The sequence below is a fragment of the Cyprinodon tularosa genome, unplaced genomic scaffold (assembly GCF_016077235.1).
Source record: "Cyprinodon tularosa strain WSP-4 unplaced genomic scaffold, ASM1607723v1 ctg199, whole genome shotgun sequence".
Lineage (NCBI taxonomy): Eukaryota > Metazoa > Chordata > Actinopteri > Cyprinodontiformes > Cyprinodontidae > Cyprinodon > Cyprinodon tularosa.
The window spans coordinates 278892-296014 of NW_024038729.1; the positions used below are offsets into that span (position 1 = coordinate 278892).

The 17123-nt window shown below is 39.6% G+C and overlaps 1 protein-coding gene across 6 annotated transcripts in view; it reads left to right on the forward strand.

Moving 5' to 3' along the window:
* Positions 1-14087, forward strand: part of lyst (lysosomal trafficking regulator) — a 95295-nt gene extending 81208 nt beyond the window's left edge. For all 6 annotated transcript variants that reach the window (XM_038284041.1, XM_038284037.1, XM_038284040.1 and 3 more), the window contains 14 exons: positions 1158-1402; positions 2764-2830; positions 2928-3084; positions 3481-3621; positions 3710-3927; positions 4010-4240; positions 4864-5053; positions 5142-5278; positions 9247-9345; positions 9789-9928; positions 10012-10109; positions 10196-10352; positions 12417-12488; positions 12603-14087. In XM_038284041.1, the coding sequence (XP_038139969.1) occupies positions 1158-1402; positions 2764-2830; positions 2928-3084; positions 3481-3621; positions 3710-3927; positions 4010-4240; positions 4864-5053; positions 5142-5278; positions 9247-9345; positions 9789-9928; positions 10012-10109; positions 10196-10352; positions 12417-12488; positions 12603-12741 (2091 nt within the window). In that variant the 3' untranslated portion in view covers positions 12742-14087. The remainder of the gene's footprint in view (positions 1-1157; positions 1403-2763; positions 2831-2927; positions 3085-3480; positions 3622-3709; positions 3928-4009; positions 4241-4863; positions 5054-5141; positions 5279-9246; positions 9346-9788; positions 9929-10011; positions 10110-10195; positions 10353-12416; positions 12489-12602) is intronic.
* Positions 14088-17123: the final 3036 nt, after the last annotated feature.

The following is a 17123-nucleotide window of genomic DNA, read 5'->3' on the forward strand; positions in this document are numbered from 1 at the left end:
TTGCCAATGGAACAAGACAATTAACATAAGAAAAAATATTGCATTGTCTTATTTCAAATGCATATTATCTAATTATCTTATTTTAAGAGTAAAAATACTCGTTCCATTGTCAAATAATCTTATTTACCTGCTCAAATTAAGGGTAAATACACTTAATTTAAGACATTTTTAGTTATTTCTGAATTGTTTTTGCAGTACATGATGCTTCCCTCTAATGGCCGGCATAAATGGTGTTATTTTGGAGAGATTTTTGTTGGTCTAAAATATGCAGAAATATTACAGACAAAGCTTTGAACCCATGATTAGCAGCAGTGCTACAAAGTGCATCAGCGTACAGCCCACAATCTTCTAATTCTTAACTTGATTTAAAGGTTTTCACTGCTTAAGGAATTTATTAAACTTTGAATCTATTAAACTAATGCACAGATCTTATCTGAATTATTCTACAATAAATACACATGCTAATACATTTTGTCATCTGTAGAATATTTATTGCATTAGTGTTAAAGGGATGTAAAAGTGATTTTTAATCATTTCATATTCGTCACAAATTTGTCACAAATTGGTTATCGAATCATCATCTTTTTTATTATTCAATCAATCAATCAATCAATCTCTTTATTTAGACACAATTATGGTCCATAAACAGACAAAAACAAGAACAATAATAAAAAAAAGAGAAAAATATTTAAAAATATAAATATATAATAATCAATCAGGGACATATAAACTAAAGCGCCAATGATTCCATTAAAGGTTTTTATAGTTAAACCCAATTTTGATCAGTCTAATTTAAACTCTCTTAAAGTCTCTGTTTTTGTGTTTAAGGTTTCTGTCAAAGTTCAATTTGTCTAAAGTGTTTAAATTTTAGTCAATCTACGCTCCTTAGTGTTGTATGATGTCTGATGGGCCCCTATATAAGGGGAGTGGCAACCTAGTGGTTGGGGCATACAGTAGGGCTTAGAATCCAGAGTTTCTGAGTTTTAGCCCCACTCCCACAGACTGCAACTTTGGGTTTCTGAGCAAGACCCTTAACCCCCGATTGCTCCCCGGGCGCTGATTTCTTCACCTTGATAGCACTCATTCTTTAAGATCACTTGTGTTCAAACCGGTGGATCATAACAAATGACTCTGTGGTCTGTGTTTCCCGGCTTTAGTTCCGAGACGACGTCTACCACAACATCCTGACCTCTGACCTCCCCAACCTGTTGGAGCATGGGAACATCTCAGCACTCACCCAGCTGTGGGGCTCCGGTCAGATCACAAACTTTGAGTACCTCACCCATCTCAACAAGCACGCCGGCCGCTCCTTCAACGACCTCATGCAGTACCCGGTGTTCCCCTTCATCCTGAGCGACTACAGCAGCGAGACCATCGACCTGCAGGACACAAACATCTACAGGTCGGTACTTGGTACTGACTCTTAAAAAGCCATTTTATATGTGTGTTGATGATAATCGTGTATATTTCATTGTATTAACTCCATATACTGCCCCCCCCTGCAAAGTCATAAAATATTTCATCATTAGGATGACATGTTTCAAGTTTATTTTTGTTTTGATTTGATTAACTTGTCTGTTATTATGGACTTTATGTATCACTTGCTTTAATGAACATTTAGACTCATTTTTATCCAACAATGCTAAATATTTATGGAGTACAAAACATACCTTTATTTTTTATTTATCTACGGGATGTTTGCAAAGGGTTAAAATATATCAATACAATGAAAAGGTTCATTCTCTGAAAACACACATCACTTTGGCTAAAAAAAGAATCAGTTTGAAATATAGGTATACTGATTGATAGCCTCGTGAGACCATCCTGATCTCACGAGCTTTCAAGGTTTCACTCGCTAATCAGTCTGGAGACTCTCCGTTAAAGAAAATTTGGAACAGTTCACCAAAGAACGTCCAATCAGCGTTGGCTTTGAGGCAGTTTGAGGTGTGACGCAACGAGAAGCGCGACAGTTCAGTGTAAAGAACATGGCGGCTTCAGCCGATGAAACTAGCGTTAGCGTGGCTATCGAGCAAGTTTTATCGGAATTACAGAGTATTTCTTCACTGAAAGAAGAGCAAAACACTGCTCTGGAGGCTTTTCTCAGAGGAAAAGATGTTTTTGCTCTTCTCCCGACTGGTTTCGGCAAGAGTTTGATCTATCAATTGGCTCCTCTTCGTCGTCGCTCTGTTAGTACGTCATATGCTTCGTTGATCTGATTGGTTTATTTGGCCCGTCTATCACCAACATAGGCCAAGCAGCTAACCAGTATTTTCGCCCCTTCCCAAAATTACTTCAACGGAAGGTTTCCTGATGGATATGCGGAGCAAATCCATCTGGCGGAGTCAGGTTAACTGATTGATGCATGTTTTAGCATTTTCTCCTTTGACTAATTGCATAACATTTTAATTTTAATAATTTTAAAACCTAAAATCTTAAATGGAACAGGGGTTACATTGAAAGGGAAAAGTTTTTTGTTCTTTTTAAACAAAGGTCATGTAATGTTTTTGGCTTTAAACTAGTTTTAGAAGCTGGTCTGAAATCTGGTCTTCTGAAAGGACTTTCAGCAAGGTGTCAGACTGCTGTAATAATTCATAATAATTAATGTCTAGTGTTGCCATCCATGTGTGCTGCCATCGGCTATACGACGACATGAATCAGACATACTTTTAAATACTTATTTTGTAGCTTTGAATATTAAAAAGGTTTAAATCAGGTGATATTACTCAAAGAGAGAACAAAAGTCAAAACTGTTTCACTTTGCAGGAATTTAAGCAAACCCATTGCAGTTCAATCGAAAGAAAAAGAGGACCGCTACGTCGATAATTACAAGGTAAGGCTTTCAGCACGTTCCAACTTGTATTTTTCATCGAGTTCGCTGAACGATTTCGGAAAAAAAACACATCTGCTTGGTTGTGTTTAATGCGCAGTATCTGGAGGAGGAGTACAAAAAGGGAATCCGTGAGGACGACCCCATGCCTCCGGTGCAGCCTTACCACTACGGCTCGCACTATTCCAACAGTGGCACGGTTCTGCACTTCCTGGTCCGAATGCCCCCGTTCACCAAGATGTTTCTCGCCTACCAGGGTCAGTTATGTGGTTATTTTCTCCTAACTTTAATGGGAAAAAAAAAAAGAAAAGGAAAGTTAATTTTATAGTTTATGATTCATGAACAAAGATACACCACCTTTGATTTTCAGTATTTCTATAAATGTCTCTGCTTCTGAACTTGCTGGATTTTCTTGGTTTTATTTAGAATAGAGCAGAATATTGTTCCTTACTTTCTCTTTGCGTTTTGTCTGATCAGCCCCTTTCCTGTATTTAGTTTTTTCAATCATCCATCTCGTCTATCTGATCTTCTGAGGCATCTTTTCATGCCGCTGCTAATGTATTCAGCAAGCAGTGTGTTTAAGGTTATGAAAGGAGGTGTTTTCTAAAGCAGTGGGCTGAATGTGAAATTCAATTTTCTTTGACCTCAATTAGACCAGAGCTTTGATATCCCGGACCGGACGTTTCACTCGATGAACACCACGTGGCGCCTGTCCTCCTACGAGTCCATGACTGACGTGAAGGAGCTAATCCCAGAGTTTTTCTACCTCCCAGAATTCCTGGTCAACAGAGAAGGTGATGATTTTCTCTTTTATTGTTACATAATGACTGTTTGTTCATGAATAGGTTTTCTTTTAACTACATACGGTTTTTGATTGCACAGGTTTTGATTTCGGGGTTCGTCAGAACGGTGATCGGGTGAACCATGTGAATTTACCACCATGGGCGCGCAATGACCCTCGTCTGTTCATCCTGATTCACCGCCAAGCCCTGGAGTCTGAGCACGTCTCCCAAACACTCTGTCAGTGGATCGACCTGGTGTTCGGACTCAAGCAGAAAGGCAAAGCGGCAGTCCAGGCCATCAACGTCTTCCACCCAGCTGTGAGTAAGAGGGGACCATCAAGTCTGCTTGAAAAGCCTTTTACTGTTTTCCTTACGCGATCTTTGTGTGTTGCTTCCCCAGACTTATTTTGGCATGGATGTATCCGCTGTAGAAGACCCAGTTCAGCGTCGTGCTCTGGAGACGATGATCAAAACATACGGCCAGACACCCAGGCAGCTCTTCAATGCCACTCACATCAGCAGGACCGCCCCGAAACTCTTGATGGAGGGTGAGCTCCCAGCAGCCATGGGGCTCCTGGTGCAGCTCGCTTTCAGAGAAACACGGGAACAGCCAAAGGAAATCGTCTGCCCGGTAATCCTCTCTATCATTTAAAAGTATAAATCCTTGTGCTTTTGTTAGAGAACATTAATGTCGCGGCACACCTCTGGGCCACCTTAGTAAAGTTAGACAATTATTACACACCTCAAAACTAATGGAAGAGGAGCTAAAAGAAGCCCAAAGGTTGTTAGATATCTCATTTTTAAAAGCTATGCAGGGTCAGATTAAACTAACCTGTACACAGAGTATCTGTATGGAACGGAGCGGCCAGAGCCCGATCTCAAAGACAGGACGAACAGAGTCCGCTGAAACAGAAGTAATCAGATAACTATGGGCGAAAAGCAAAAACCTGCAATTTAAAAAAAGAAAAGCTCTTACAGCGGCCAGTTTAAGGGCATAATAAAGGGTAAATATTAGAACATCATGCTATTGCAGCTGCAGTCTTGTTATGGTTACAGAAAAGCACTACTGCATTTTGGCCCCTCCTCCTGTGATTGGACCAGACTGTTTTAGACCAGAGAGTATTAACCCTTTACCAGGCTCCTTCATGCGCCAGGCTAAGAAGAAGAACATGGAGGAGGATGTACAGCAGATGTGTTTCTAATCTATGAAACGATTTGATGCTCATCTTCTAATTTTCTCCTCCGCCTCCTCAGAGCCCACTGCCCTGGATCAAAGGCCTAAAGTGGGGTGAGTACGTAGGCTCTCCGTCTGCCCCTGACCCGGTGGTATGCTTCAGTCAGCCGCACGGGGAAAGGTTCGGATCCCTGCTGGCCCTGCCGACTCGAGCAATCTGTGGTCTTTCCCGCAACTTCTGCCTCATGATGATCTACAGCAAAGAGCAGGGTAAGAAAGACATTCTCGTATAATAACCTGTGAAGACACATTTTAGCGTCGTCCAGACTCGACAGGCTTTACTCCCTCTGCTCTCCAGGTGTGAGGAGCATGCACAGCACAGACATCCAGTGGTCGGCTATCTTGAGCTGGGGATACGCGGACAACATATTAAGGCTTAAGAGCAAGCAGAGTGAACCGCCCATCAACTTCATCCAGTGTTCACAACTTCACCAGGTACATAAAGGTTTAAAATGATCGAGTTCAGACTTTGAAGACTCGCCAACGCTGCGGTGTTATTTACCCCATTTACTCTACTCTTGAAAAACGGTGCCGAGACCGGTCCGAGCTCAGTAACTGAGATAACTTATCGTGTGTAAATGCAAAGCAAACTGAACTGAACCGAGCTAGATACACAACCGAACCGAGCTAACTGCAGACCAGTTCCAGAGGTGGGCTCGGCTCGGTTTTTCCCTGGCTCGGTTCTCTGATAACAAGAGCGCATGAGCAGAACGCGTCATCTCCGTCTGGCTGCACATTCCGATTCACACTCCATTCCAGTAGTTGGCGGTAATGCCCCTACGGAAGTCGCTTGCCAACCAACACAAAACAGAAAAAAAGAAGAAAAACTATAAACAACAATCGAAATCTTCTCCACGCAACATTTTAAATAATGGCATTTTAAACAATAACACCGAAGTACAGCAATAATAATCAACCATAACTTTCTGAATGTGACGGGCGCCACCATTTTGATTTGATTTTGCCAGATTCCCTCCTTCTTTGTCTTCTTCTTCGTGTGTTTTATGGCGGTTGGCAAACAACATTTGGTGCATTACCTCCACCAACTGCTTGATTTCCTCCTTCAATACTGGCAGTAATACCGTAGATCGTCACTAGGAGGCGAGGAGTTGAAGAACCGAGATAGCGTAAAGTGTAAACGGTCTTCAGAACCGAGCTCGGCCTGGATCAGTTTTTAAAGGGTAGTATAAATGGGGTAATTGTTTTTTTTGTTCGCATCTTAGGAACTCTCCTGTTTCTCATTAGGATAGTAAGCAGTTGACATTCAAAATTTGACAAAAATAAAGACTTATTTGGGCTGCAGGGCCCTTTAAAATAAGAAAATATAGCCATAATATCAAAGTTACAATAAATGTCTCAACATTTTTGAATTTAGAAAAATAAGCGAAATATTTTTGTGTCTCGTTTTATAAAGTCTCATATCAATTGGGTACAATAAGAGTAAAATATTATCTGTGAAATTTTAAGCTTTATTTCTTTTATCAATTCTTTGACCCAGCATTCAGCATCTCAGAAAGTTATAATATTACAAAAGCTTTAATAATAATAAATGTGAGATTCCTGGCTGTATGGTGGTTCTTGATGTGCTGATTCCAGTCTCAGTCTGCTCTAGGATTGTTGTCCGGATTTTGTTTGACAGTCCTCTCAGGGTTGCGGATTTTCCTGTAACCGATGCCACTTTTCTGCCCCACTTGTCTTTCTATTCAACGTTCTGTAAAGATCCTTGGTTACAGCATTTTGTTAACAACCAGATTCTCTAGTAATGACCTGTTGAGCTACTGTACCTTCTTTATGGAAGATATCATGACTGTCTTCTGGATTTCTGTCCAGTTAGCAGTCTTCCCCATGATTGCATAGTTTTCTGACCTGGAATGACAGACCATGAGTTTCCAATATTTAACTTTTATCATAATATCAAAATTTTTTAAAAGAAATTATGGGTTTTTATTTTCTGTAATCCATCTTACAGGCCTTTCCATCATACTGAAAGCTCATCAGCAGTGTAACCTTGTTAAGAACCCCAGGTGTAAAAACGGCTTCGACTGCTTTTACACAAATCAATATTTACTATTGATTAGCAAGGAGAGTATAAATCATTTTTATACTCACAAGTTATTTTTTTTTATTGACTATAGTTAAAAACGTAAATAATCTTGTTTAAAATCAATAAACACCATCAGATTGTTTTTTTCTCTTTGCTTCTGGTGAACTTTATACATTTATTATGTACGTATTTATTATTTTAATTAAAGGTATAATAGAGAATTTTCTTGAATTTTTGAAAACTCCCACCCTCTCCCTTTTAAGAAAATGTACATGCACAACCCTGTACCCACTCCTGAGAGCGTGCACGAGCCTATTTCTCCTCGTGCACACTCTGTTTAAAAGTTGCTGTTTGCATCACTCATACAAGCTTACTTTCCAAAAGAAGATTTTCATTTTTTCTGCTATGTCAGACTCACCATCGGGAAGTGAAAATGGAACAAGCATGTAGGACGGCCTTAGTTAAACACATCACCAGAATGATTGACAATTAGGAGGACCACTTATTTTGATGATCCACCTAGAAACCTTTTATGTGCAGTACTAATAATAGTTTTTTCTCTGCAGTGATACATTATTTTTCTTTTTGTTACGTATGGAAGTGATTAAACTGTGTTTTCTGATGGTGCAATACTACTTTTTACAAAATAAAATAGAAGCTTTTTTGTAATTGCACATCAGGTATAAAATTAAATTGCATTGCTTCAGGGTTGGTGTATAACACGGAAGAGGATTAGGGCCACTGAAAAAAAAAAAAGTTAACAGATTTTTTTATTTTATTTCAGTTTAGTATGGGAAAAAAGTCAGAATTCTGACTTTTTCAAAATTCTGACTGAATTCTGACAATACAAAATGTCAGAATTCTTAGATTAAAGTCAGAATGTTGAGAAAAAAGTTTGAATTCCGAGATTAAAGTCTGAATTCTGAGATTAAAGTCTGAATTCTGAGATTAAAGTCTAAATTTTGAGAAAAAAAGTCTACATTTTGAGAAAAAAAGTCTGAATTCTGAGAAAAAAAGTCTGAATTCTGAGAAAAAAAGAATTCTGAGATTAAAGTCTGGATTCTGAGATTAAAGTCTGGATTCTGAGAAAAAAAATCTGAATTCTGAGAAGAAAAAAAAGTCTGAATTCTGGGAAAAAAAGTCTGAATTCTGAGAAAAAAAGTCTGAATTCTGAGGAAAAAAGTCTGGATTCTGAGATTAAAGTCTAAATTTTGAGAAAAAAAGTCTACATTTTGAGAAAAAAAGTCTGAATTCTGAGAAAAAAACTCTGAATTCTGAGAAAAAAAAATTCTGAATTCTAAGATTAAAGTCTGAATTCTGAGATTACAGTCTGGATTCTGAGATTAAAGTCTAAAATTTGAGAAAAAAAGTCTGAATTCTGAGAAACAAAAGTCTGAATTCTGAGAAAAAAAAGTCTGAATTCTGAGAAAAAAGTTTGAATTCTGAGAAAAAAGTCTGAATTCTGAGAAAAAAAATTCTGAATTCTGAGATTAAAGTCTAAATTTTGAGAAAAAAAGTACATTTTGAGAAAAAAAGTCTGTATTCTGAGAAAAAAAAGTCTGAATTCTGAGAAAAAAAAAGTCTGAATTCTGAGATTAAAGTCTGAATTCTGAGATTAAAGTCTGGATTCTGAGATTAAAGTCTGGATTCTGAGAAAAAAAAATCGGAATTCTGAGAAAAAAAGTCTGAATTCTGAGAAAAAAAAGTCTGAATTCTGAGAAAAAAGTCTGAATTCTGAGATTAAAGTCTGGATTCTGAGGAAAAAAAATCTGAATTCTGAGGAAAAAAAATCTGAATTCTGAGAAAAAAAGTCTGGATTCTGAGAAAAAAGTCTGGATTCTGAGAAAAAATTCTGAGAACAAAGTCTGAATTCTCAGAAAAAAAGACAGAATTCTGACTTTTTTTTTTCATATTAAACTGAAATAAAATTTAAAAATCAGTTAACTTTTTTTTTCCCCTAGTGGCCATAACCCTCTTTAGTAGTATAATAAGCATAAAAATCTGAAAAAATATATTTTTTAAAGCTCAATATTAAAATGAGACATATAAAAAGGGGTATTATAAATATAAGGAATGCATATTTTCCTAATTTAAACATAAAAGCTAAATGCAACTGTGGCTCTTTATGCATTTATCAATGAGTTGAACTAAAAGTACAGTTAGAGCTGGTTCACAGTAGTAGTTAGTAATTAGTAGTATTTATTAGTATTTATTAAAACATAAATCTTGGGGTTTGGTTTGTAACAAACCAAAGCCAGTGTAGCGTCTACCTTCCTCTGAGTCTGATTTTACGCTGCGGACGAGCCAACACCCTCGGAGGTTTCTCACTTCCTGTCCAAATGTCGTCCTTCTCCTCCAGGTGACCAGCTGTGCCTGGGTGCCCGATGGCTGCCAGCTATTTACGGGTAGCAAGTGTGGAGTCATCACCGCCTACAGCAACCGCTTCACCAGCACCACAGTAGGTTTCCATGGCGATGCTCCCCACTAACCTTCCTCCTCCGCGCGAACGCCCATTACAGCTGCCCACTCACCCGTCCCCCCCTCCTCCCCCTCTCTCTTTAGACAGCCATGCTGAAACGCTCAGCTTCATTAGTCACATCACAGCTGTCCTTGAAACACATTTCCACCGAGTTTAGAAGTGGTATTAGAGGATCTGGAGTCCCGTCATCAGAGGGGCCTTCAGACATGCATCAGCGCCTGATACTATGTGGAGATTTCCTGCTTCTTTGTGTCTGAAGGGCTTTTGAGCAGAAGCTCACATGCAGAGCCTTGTTGAATTCTGATTAATGGAGTTCTTTTTTAGAGCAGAGCTAAAGCTCCACATGAGTGCCTGATCCTGAGCTGAGTTACAGATGAAATGTGACCTGCTATCATGCTTTTGTTATTGTTTTTTTCCCCCAGCCTTCAGAGATAGAGGTGGAGTCTCAGGTTCATCTATATGGGCACACAGGGGAAGTCACCAGCCTGTTTGTCTGCAAACCCTACAGCATCCTCATTAGTGTCAGCGACGACGGCACCTGCATCCTTTGGGACCTCAACAGGTCAGCACGGCATTAAAGGTCAAAGTTAAAACCAAAGGATTTCAGTTCATTTGTTGTCTGAATTGTTTGTTTGTTTATTTCAGACTCTGTTATGTGCAAAGCCTCACGGGTCACAAAAGCCCAGTGACGGCTGTATCTGCAAGCGAGACCACGGGTGACATCGCTACAGTTTGTAACTCTGGTGAGGCCTGATTGCTCAGCAGGTTCTTTGCATTGCTTCCTTCCTGCAGGTAACAGATGTATCTCAATTCATTCTTTTGCTTGCAGAGGGTGGAGGAAGCGACCTCCGCTTGTGGACGGTGAACGGAGACCTGATCGGTCACGTCCACTGCAGGGAGACCATATGCTCTGTCGCCTTCTCCAACCAGCCAGAGGGCGTCTCCGTTAACGTCATCGCTGGTGGTCTGGAGAACGGCGTTGTCAGGTAATAAAAGATTTTTTTTTTCATTTCAACTGCAGCTTTCAGAATTATGTGGACCCATCCATCCATACACCCTGGACAGGTCGCCAGTCTGTCGCCACACAAAAATACACAACCATGCACACACATACTCACAACTAAGGACAATTTTGAGATGCCAAATAATCTAACAGTCATGTTTTTAAACTGTGGAACACTGTGCAATCGCCAGGAGAATCACATGCAGAACATGCGTGGGGAAAACATGCAGAAAGACCACTGGCCAGGATTAGAACCCAGAACCTTCTTGCTGCAAGGCAACAGTGCTAGCCACTGTTTCCACCGTGCAGCCTTATGAGGACCCATTGGTTAAAAAATATTTTTTATTGCTGTAGTTTGATCAAATAACCCAACGTTTTACTTAAAGGAATAGTACACCCAAAACATGATTAGCCTTAATTTTCTACTCACCCCCATGCTGAACAACACTCTGGAGTACTTTTTTGATATCTCAAATGCATCTGGAGATCTGAGAGGCTTCTTGCTGTCTGCTGACATTCAAATAATGGAGGTCTATGGTGCCCGAGACAGAAAGGTCCATAAAAGTCCACAAAAAACGTGTCAATATTCCTCCATACTGCTCGTCCAATGTATTCCAAGTGTCCTGAGTGGGTAGCGTCCTTAATTTACTCGAAACTAAGTTATTTAGAATGTTTTTAGAGCATAAACAGTAGTGTATAGGATTTCCTAAAAGCGCGCGCCTGCGCGTTCACGACGCTACGGAAGCAAGCGGACCAAACCAGCGCATTCAGCTCGGCAAAGAACTCATGCTCTTCCTCAACACTGAAGTCCTCAGACATTTTTCTTTCGTTGTTTCTTTCTTTGCACAGGTAAACAGCACATTTCTTCTACGCTTGCATTATCGGCAGAGCAGACGCTGAATGTGCACTTTCATCTGGTTTGGTCTGCCGGCTTCCGTAGCGTCGTGAACTCGCAGGCGCGCGCTTTTAGGAAATCCTATACACTACTGTTTATGCTCTAAAAACATTCTAAATGACTTCGTTTCGAGTAAATTCTGGATGCTACCTACTCAGGACACTTGGAATACATTGGACGAGCAGTATGGAGGAATATTGACACGTTTTTTATGGACTTTTATGGACCTTTCTGCCTCGGGCGCCATAGACCTCCATTATTTGAATGTCAGCAGACAGCAAGAAGCCTCCCAGATCTCCAGATGCATTTGAGATATCAAAAAAGTACTCCAGAGTGTTGTTCAGCATGGGGGTGAGTAGAAAATGAAGGCTAATCATGTTTTGGGTGTACTATTCCTTTAAGTACATTTATTCAGGTCTGGGGTGTAGGAGAGCAGCAGATGTTGTGTCTGATAAAACATTTTTCTGTTCATTTTTCTAAGTGTTTTAAATAAATTTCCTGTTGTAAGAGTCATTCACCCATTTTTTAGTTTTATGGCAGGAGGAAAAAGATTTTTATTTGGAATATATAAACTAACTTTTTAATGAGAAACTAGTCCACAGCATCAGTGGTCCTCCGCCATGCTTTCCCATACATTCTACATTTTGTTTCAGTTGAAACCTTCCTAACGAAGCTGCTGAACCCCGGTATGACACTCCTTTAGTATTATGGGAGCTCTTTAAGACTCTCTAGAAAGTCACAACATGGAATGAGGGGGGTTGGAGCCGTCCATTGATAGATGTCGGCAGCAGCAGCAGGAATTCATATGAGCAAATTAAACAGAGGCAGCAAATGCTCTTTTAGAGCTGATGCATTCATCAGCAGGACTGCAGACATAACATGTTGAAGATGGAGCTATAATCCATGTGGCATCGACAGGTCAAATTCATATGAAAGGATAAAGTAATTTTGCAATGGGGGGGTATTGAACTGAAAGAGGCTTTAAAGCTGTAGATTGTAGATTTATTTACATTTTAAAAGCCTAAACAGTCTTAATTAAATTGGCAGTTGTATTTTCTAAAATTTTCATTGTTAGATCATTCAACTTTGATGAAAGATGAATTTATTTAAAGGGCTTTGAAACGGTTTAATTGTTCTTTTCTTTGTTTTTAGGTTGTGGAGCACATGGGATTTAAAACCAGTCAGAGAGATCACCTTCCCGAAGTCATTTAAACCCATCATCAGGTAAGTTCTGTCGCATGATCTTCATAAATCTCTATTCAAGGTGTTATCTGCAGCCACTTTCTCCATAAATACGTTGGTAAACCTGCTGATAACCGTCTCTCCTGATGAACTCAGCCTGACGTACTCGTGCGACGGCCACCACCTCTACACGGCAAACAGCGAGGGCACGGTGATGGCGTGGTGTCGACGGGACCAGCAGCGCATGAAGCTGCCAATGTTCTACTCCTTCCTGAGCAGCTACGCCGCCGGCTGACATCGCATCTGACTTCCTACGGTCCTCTCCTCAGCTCCTCTTCTTCCTCCTCCTCCCTCTGCTCCTGTCTGCTGCACTGATGGGGAGGAAAAGAAGCCTCAGCATGGCCTCCTGCTCTGAACCTGCCCTGACTTTTAATAATGTCATCCCCAGCTGAGCAAACTACCACACCCAGCATTAAGAAGCGATAATGAAAACAGTGTTATATGTATATAGATATCTATATTTATAAGGTGAAGTATGGGAGGAGTGGATGAATTTTTGGCTGCAAAAGACACTTTTTCTTTCTGAGCGTTTCTAACATCCGTCCTAAACTCCTTGACTCCTTCTGTTTTGTTTTTTTTTTAGCTGAATCTATTGCAGTTTTTCCCTGGTAAGCTGCTAATGTCTGAGCAAAGCCAGAACCAAAAAAAAACAAGTGTAAGGTAGACTCCCGTCTCCCACCTCGGCGGCGCTCGGCTCTCTCACGGCGCCACGGCTGACAGATTCCTGCCAGAGCTCAGCAAGCAGCGTGTCGTGCTGACGCTGCAGCTCCTGTCACTGCGAGACGCCCCGCTCTGCACGGAGGGGGGGCTGTCGGCCCCGCTCTAGTCTGAGCACCGGTGTCACGGCCCTGCCTCGCTCCGTCTCCCGGCTCTGAAGAGGAACTGCAGGGGAGATGAGATGGGATGAATTGCACCTTGTGCTGCCTGTTGTTCTGTCCTACTTCTGCATGCCAGGATGACGCTGACCTTAACTTTCTGAATGCGGATGTGACATTTACAGTCATGAGCTCCTCGCCAAACTCAAACCTGGGCTGCATATGTCTTCTTGCATTTACCAAGGCATATATTTATGTATTTATTTCAAGCTGTGGCTCCTGTGTCTCTACTCGCCTTGTCTCATGGGTTTTCGCTGGATTTAACCGCTAAAAAAAATCTTCATTCTTTTAAAGCGTGCTCTGAAAACTGAGACGCAGCATTAAATGCCTCTGGCTGTAGGAGGGTCTGATTTAATGATGCATGTTTTTGGCCAGCATTCGATTATAATGCTATACCTGTGCTGAAAATAGAGTGTTTTTAGAGTTTTTACAACAAAATACACAATTTATTTAACTTTTATTTAAAACAGAAAAGCAAAGATTATTTCAAAAGGAAGATTTAGACAGAGACCAACCAGTTAACTTGAGGTAACACAGTTTTTTCTTCTCGCTTTTGCTTGCTTTATTTATTCAATGTATCAAAACTAAATGCATTAACAAAAATAAAACAAAACGAATGTACTTTGGTGCACTTTTTCAGTAGATGAATAGAAATCAAGATATATTGATGCATAATTCCAGTAATCCTTCTGTTATCTGTTTGCTTCAAAAAAAATTGCCTCCGACAAAAAGTGTTTTTTTTTTTTTTTTAGATTTTAAGTTTAGTCCTTAACCAAAATGTGAAGAATTTAAATCTTTATAAACAGGTTAGATCTTAAAGGAAACAAGCAAACAATCATTGCTATGAAGAAAAAACCTGATAAATCCCTCAAACAGTTTAAGTTTCATGATATTAGGAAATATATTCTTTACTTTTTTATATGAATATTATTAAAATGCAGAATAGACCACCTGATGGATCAAACTATTGTTTTCATCTGGTATATATTCTAAATGTTTTCAGTTATTTTCTTTATAGAGGAATGCAGATGTACAAAAATAAAAAGTACTGGGGCTATCTGCTATTTAACGAGTACCTTCTGCGGTTTTAAAACAGAATGGTTAAGAGGCGCTCTGCTGCTTTCCAAACCGCTAGATTTTCTCTTTTTTAAGCAAAAGCGACGCGTATCATTGATTCAGTTAACTAACCAGCAGTATGCAGCACCAGGTAGGGGAGGGGCTCTGTGGTGCTTTCCTTGACATCTCATTTAAATGTATTTAAACCATAGGAAACGTAAGAAGCAATTTGTTGCATTAATATTTTGTGTTTGTTTTTTTTTTTTACCGTATCCTAGTTATAATTGGCCCATGCCTCGTTAGGACCTTTGAGTATTAATAGGAGATTTAGATGAATGAGGATTCTCAGGCCTGTATACACTACACAGCCCTTTAACCCCTAAACCCACCTGAGGGTCCACACATCTCTCTACATTCCCATCCAGCTCGCTGCACTTACAGTCTGGCTGATATTAAGCCAAATATTCATCTGAAGCACTTTTTTTTTTTGTTCTATAACAGACTAATCTGTGTTCTTAACATGAGCAGGGGCTGTGATTCAATGCTGCACATATATATGAGGAAGCAATATCTAACACAAAGGAAATAGCTTTTATTTTCTGAAGGAAAAAAACAGTAGCCTCTGTGTTAAATGCAGCAGGAAGGAAAAACGTCTCACAGGTTGTCTTAGAGAAAGGGAAGTCGTCTTCTTTTATCATCATTCCTTTGTCCTACTTTACCTGACAGACTCTTGGGGAAAGCGTCACGGCACTGAGTTTGTTTACTGTCTCCAACGCTCATGTACATACAGGCATGCGTGGTGTTTATCCTCTTAAAACCCGCCTCGATCTTCGCCTTTGCATCCCAATGTTTTATTTGTTTTGTAAAGTGAGAAAGTGGTGGGGGGTAAGGTTTTATTTTTCTGTCAATAACTTAAGCTATGCATAATTTAAGATCTTTTGTCTTGTTTTGTGTTGTGTTTTTGTGCAGACTGTTATCCAGGTCTGATGGCTCCCAAAAAGTCTTGTGGTTTTCTTTTTTTGTTGTACATAAGTGTGTTTGAATGGGAGGAAAGAACAAGTGACATATTATATATATATATAAAACAATACCTGAAAAGTGAGACTACAGCTGTTTTGTGTGCATTTTCTTTGGAGAATGATGCATTTAGGGACTTCTAAAATGAAGAGGAATGAAATGCTAATAGTTTTACTGACACTAGGAAAGGACATATTTAAACACCAGAATGAATTCTGCCTTTATGACAGAAGCCTAATCTGTCACTTTAGAAAATTTTAAAAATCCAACCTTTTATTTAGTATTTCGTTTCGATTAATTTAAATAGAATCCCCAAAAAATCCTTAGAGTATATGTAACTGAAGCTTTTTTGTACCTATTTTTTTTATTGTGTTCTTTGATTAGAGATTAAATTACATTAGAATTGGCATCAATATTACTATGAAATGATACAACACATTAAGGGTATATAGCAAAGAAAAAAACCTGAAATTCATTAATGGAGAACGGCAGCAAAGAGTGGTGTCTCCATGGATCATTGAACAGCCTCTACAGGTCAACGTATAGTTTTGGGAGTAATGCTGAGAAAAAAATGTGCATCTTTACTGGGATTTACCTGTTAACTTGGATGAGAGCACGATGCACCGCTGAGCTTTTTAGCAACAAATGCTCTGGATTTGTCGAACATTACAGCCAAAATTTACTAGAATAAAAAGGCCCCACATAGGATTAATGGCAGGTTACCCACCATTGCCTTTTGGACAGCATGATCAGCAGGTAAAACGTTCCATATAGGCATCTGAGAAAGCGCATCAGAAAATTGAACTTAAAGGTATAATGGAGGATTTTTACAATTTTTTTAAAGACCCACCCTCTCCACTTTAAAAAAAAATGTACATGCTCAACCATGCATCCTATCCCGAAAGGGAACGCCTATTATATGCGTGCGAGAGCGTGCACGAGGAGAAATGGGCTTGTGCACACTCTATTTAAAAGTTGTTGTTTGCATCGATCATACAAGCTTTCTTTCCCAAATAAAATTTGCACCTTTTCCACCATGTCGGACTCACCACCGGTAAGTGAAAATGGGGACGTGCACATAGGATGGCCTTCCGTAAACGTATCACCAGAATGATTGACAGTTAGGAGGACCACTTAATTTGATGATCCACCCGGAAAAAGAACATCCTCCACTATAGCTTTAAATAGCTTTTAGTGAAGCACGGTTTTTGCAGCAGATGACTGGTCTGAGCATTTCAAAAGCATTAGATGTAAATCAATATTGAAACAGAACATATCCAGTGAGTGGATGTGGATTAAACATGTGGACCCTTGAGGCAGCAGTCAGCCACATCAGATTCTCACTTTGAGGTTATTATTAACAAAGATCCAATAGAAAAAAAGCAAATGTTTACAATATTTTTGCTCCAGTGAGCCTCGATAGTGGCTTCAACATTCCGAATGTCAGAATTTGGTGTAGATAACATGAAAGAATCCATCCCAACTGATGCCTGGAGTTAAAGTATGGTGGAGGATCAGTGATGCTGTGGGCCCTGGGAACCTTGAACTGAAAACTGGCTGGAATGTGCACTGCAAAAAAAAAATAAAAAAAAAAATCTTCAAACAGATGCATTTTTTCTTGAATTGAGCAGGGAAATTAAACCCTTTGCCAATGGAATAAGACAATTTA